We start from the raw sequence: 3804 nt of genomic DNA, 5'->3' as shown, positions 1-3804 counted from the left end.
GTTGTCAAAACCGGTGTATGGAGTGAGCACTCTTGGTCTTATTTTCTCTTTGATGCCACCTCGAAATAAATTTATTAAGAATGTCAAGGAATAGAAAAAACAGGAACAGTTACCCGACATTGAACTCACACGATGGGGTCCGACCCCCGCTTGCAATGAAACTATCTACTTATACCAATTTCGGTTTTTGCGGTAGGCCCCCTGATTCCGGTAATCCGTTCAACAGTCCGGACCGCCCGCGTGACATTTTACACTACGGAAGCGCGGAAAGCGAAACTTATAAAACTAGAATACCTATATTATTCTGAAGCGATCGACATCAAAATCAAAGCACTCACCGTTTTCTCCCAAGATGGAATTTCATAGAAAATTTACCGTTCCTTTTGTTACCGTACCGTTCCGTAGCCAAATGGCAAAAAACGGAACCCTTATGGATGCGTCATGTCCGTCTGTCTGTCCGTCCGTAGGTATGTCACAGCCATTATTTTCCAAAACTATAAGAACTATACTGTTGAAACTTGGTAAGTAGATGTATTCTGTGAACCGCATTAAGATTTTCACATAATAAATTTTGGGGGTTCCCCGTATAGAAGTGAAACTCGAAAAATTTTTGTTCATCAAACCCATACGTGTGGGTGAATAGGTCTTCAAAAATGATATTGAGGTTTGTAATATTTTTTTTTTCTAATCTGAATAGTTTGCGCCAGAGACACTTCCAAAGTGGTAAAATGTGTCCCCCCCCTGTAGCTTCTAAAATAAGAGAATGATAAAACTAAAACAAATATATGATGTACATTACCATGCAAACTTCCACCGAAAATTGGTTTGAACGAGATCTAGTAATTTTTTTTTAATACGTCATAAATGGTACGGAACCCTTCATGGGCGAGTCCGACTCGCACTTGGCCGCTCTTACCGCAAAAGATTCAACATATGCACGACCGCACGATATTTATTTTATAAATTTTATTCCTAGATATCAGTATAAATAGTAGAAAAGTGCCAACTTTTTTTTGCCCGTCCACGCGATTATGTGTCTCACCGAGTGTAATTAAGGTGTATTTTGTTTTTTCCAGTCTCGTGATTATGTGTCCTAGCGTGTGTACTTAAAGTGCATTTTTGCAGGTTCAGGTCATTCAGGTTCTTCTGAACCTCTACGCGATTGTGTCTTAATATTTATAATTTTTTTGCGGGAACCTTTGGTTATCCTCGTAGGGTCCATACAAAATTTTCCTATTTTTAGTTGAAACTTTATGTATGGTAAATTGGAATCAATTTCGCACGTTTGAAACAATAATGAAAGAAAAAAAAATACTTCATTTGGTTTAAGGTTATAATTACATTGAAACGCAGTGTATATTATAATGTACATTGGGCCTTACGAGGTTATAAGACGTCCAGTTTCTTCTGTAATTCCGCGCGGTTGTGTGTCTTAGCGTGTGTAATCAAAGTGCATTTTTGCAGGAACTTTTTGCCGCAGAGTTCGCAGTGGAACCGACGCTCGTCGCGGTGGCCTCTCATGTGGACGTCCAGCGCTTTCTTGCGAGGATAACTGGAAATATAAGTATTTAGTAAAATAATTACATATATTTAGGCCTACGTAGGATGGCCTATAGGTTGACGACCATCGACTCAAGTACCGCTGGAGGGACCAGGTTGACAGAAATCTAATTACCCTGAACGCAGAAAACTGGGAGGGATTCGCAAAAGACAGGGCGCGCTAGCGCCAAATCATATCGTAGGCCAAGAAAGAAAAGACACTTTGGGTCGCTAAGCCAACGGAGTAAATAAGTAATACTAATAGTAGATTGTTAACCAAGGGATGAAAGGCACTCATTTCAGTCGAGGCCTTCGAACGCAATACCGACTTTCGAATTTCGATTTTCAACTATTGCAAAAAACAACACTTTACAATAAGAAAGCTCTCGAAGGCACAAAAACTGTTTTCGATGCGACCGGACCAAAAATGTAGAAATCCAAACTGGCGCCCGTTTTAAGGCGCCGAGTTATGAAAAGCATTTTAATAGGTGTATTAAAAGGCTGTGATAAAAACGACACCTTTTATCGCAGAGCGCGCACTGGAACTCGTTGGCGCCGGTGTGCGCCGCCACGTGCCCGCGCAGCTCCTGCTTCTGGAAGAAGCCGGCGCCGCACTCCACGCAGAAGTGACGCTTCGCTTTTATTGAGCTTACTGTGGGACTAAGTCAATTTGTGTAATAATGTCCTATAATATTTAATTTAATTTAAGGATAAACGGAGTAAAAGTAACGGAGTAACGGAATTTTTAGTGTAAAAACTATAGACGCATGTTAGTTTTGGCAACACTTTACATTAAATGTTTTTGGTGGGATTTCATTTCTTTTTGTAAGATGTCCTTTGGGTTCTTTTTCGGGTTGGATAATTTGCGCTACGGCTATTTCTGTTTTAAAGCCCATTCTCTTTCAGTCTTTCTTTTCATTAGCTGTTTTTTTATTATTTTCAAGTGTGTTGTCAAAACCGGTGTATGGAGTGAGCCCTCTTGGTCTTCTTTTCTCTTTGATGCCACCTCGAAATAAATTTATTAAGAATGTCAAGGAATAGAAAAAACAGGAACAGTTACCCGACATTGAACTCACACGATGGGGTCCGACCCCCGCTTGCAATGAAACTATCTACTTATACCAATTTCGGTTTTTGCGGTAGGCCCCCTGATTCCGGTAATCCGTTCAACAGTCCGGACCGCCCGCGTGACATTTTACACTACGGAAGCGCGGAAAGCGAAACTTATAAAACTAGAATACCTATATTATTCTGAAGCGATCGACATCAAAATCAAAGCACTCACCGTTTTCTCCCAAGATGGAATTTCATAGAAAATTTACCGTTCCTTTTGTTACCGTACCGTTCCGTAGCCAAATGGCAAAAAACGGAACCCTTATGGATGCGTCATGTCCGTCTGTCTGTCCGTCCGTAGGTATGTCACAGCCATTATTTTCCAAAACTATAAGAACTATACTGTTGAAACTTGGTAAGTAGATGTATTCTGTGAACCGCATTAAGATTTTCACATAATAAATTTTGGGGGTTCCCCGTATAGAAGTGAAACTCGAAAAATTTTTGTTCATCAAACCCATACGTGTGGGTGAATTGGTCTTCAAAAATGATATTGAGGTTTGTAATATTTTTTTTTCTAATCTGAATAGTTTGCGCCAGAGACACTTCCAAAGTGGTAAAATATGTCCCCCCCCTGTAGCTTCTAAAATAAGAGAATGATAAAACTAAAACAAATATATGATGTACATTACCATGCAAACTTCCACCGAAAATTGGTTTGAACGAGATCTAGTAATTTTTTTTTAATACGTCATAAATGGTACGGAACCCTTCATGGGCGAGTCCGACTCGCACTTGGCCGCTCTTACCGCAAAAGATTCAACATATGCACGACCGCACGATATTTATTTTATAAATTTTATTCCTAGATATCAGTATAAATAGTAGAAAAGTGCCAACTTTTTTTTGCCCGTCCACGCGATTATGTGTCTCACCGAGTGTAATTAAGGTGTATTTTGTTTTTTCCAGTCTCGTGATTATGTGTCCTAGCGTGTGTACTTAAAGTGCATTTTTGCAGGTTCAGGTCATTCAGGTTCTTCTGAACCTCTACGCGATTGTGTCTTAATATTTATAATTTTTTTGCGGGAACCTTTGGTTATCCTCGTAGGGTCCATACAAAATTTTCCTATTTTTAGTTGAAACTTTATGTATGGTAAATTGGAATCAATTTCGCACGTTTGAAACAATAATGAAAGAAAAAAAAATACTTCA

The 3804-nt window shown here is 39.4% G+C and overlaps 1 protein-coding gene across 1 annotated transcript; it reads right to left on the bottom strand.

Annotated features, from left to right (window-relative positions):
• Positions 1–1319: 1319 nt before the first annotated feature.
• Positions 1320–2850, bottom strand: LOC133531305 (early growth response protein 1-like). Its single transcript, XM_061869438.1, has 3 exons — positions 2825–2850; positions 2059–2199; positions 1320–1552 (listed from the first exon to the last, which is right to left on the bottom strand). The coding sequence occupies exons 1-3, from the start codon at positions 2848–2850 to the stop codon at positions 1387–1389; spliced, it is 333 nt and encodes a 110-aa protein (XP_061725422.1). The 3' UTR covers positions 1320–1386.
• Positions 2851–3804: the final 954 nt, after the last annotated feature.

The sequence above is a fragment of the Cydia pomonella genome, chromosome 25 (genome assembly GCF_033807575.1).
Source record: "Cydia pomonella isolate Wapato2018A chromosome 25, ilCydPomo1, whole genome shotgun sequence".
NCBI lineage: Eukaryota > Metazoa > Arthropoda > Insecta > Lepidoptera > Tortricidae > Cydia > Cydia pomonella.
The sequence above is the reverse complement of the archived record's forward strand: the minus strand, read 5'-3'. Positions and strand labels throughout refer to the sequence as shown.

What these genes read in the sequence shown, in the direction of transcription:
- LOC133531305 (XM_061869438.1), bottom strand. Translation starts at nt 2,850, where the DNA reads ATGAAATTCCATCTTGGGAGAAAACG. An exon ending in TTCCATCTTGGGAGAAAACG is followed by an intron (nt 2,200 to 2,824) that starts GTGAGTGCTTTG and finishes AAATTGACTTAG; the next exon opens with TCCCACAGTAAGCTCAATAA. An exon ending in TGCGCGCTCTGCGATAAAAG is followed by an intron (nt 1,553 to 2,058) that starts GTGTCGTTTTTA and finishes TTATATTTCCAG; the next exon opens with TTATCCTCGCAAGAAAGCGC.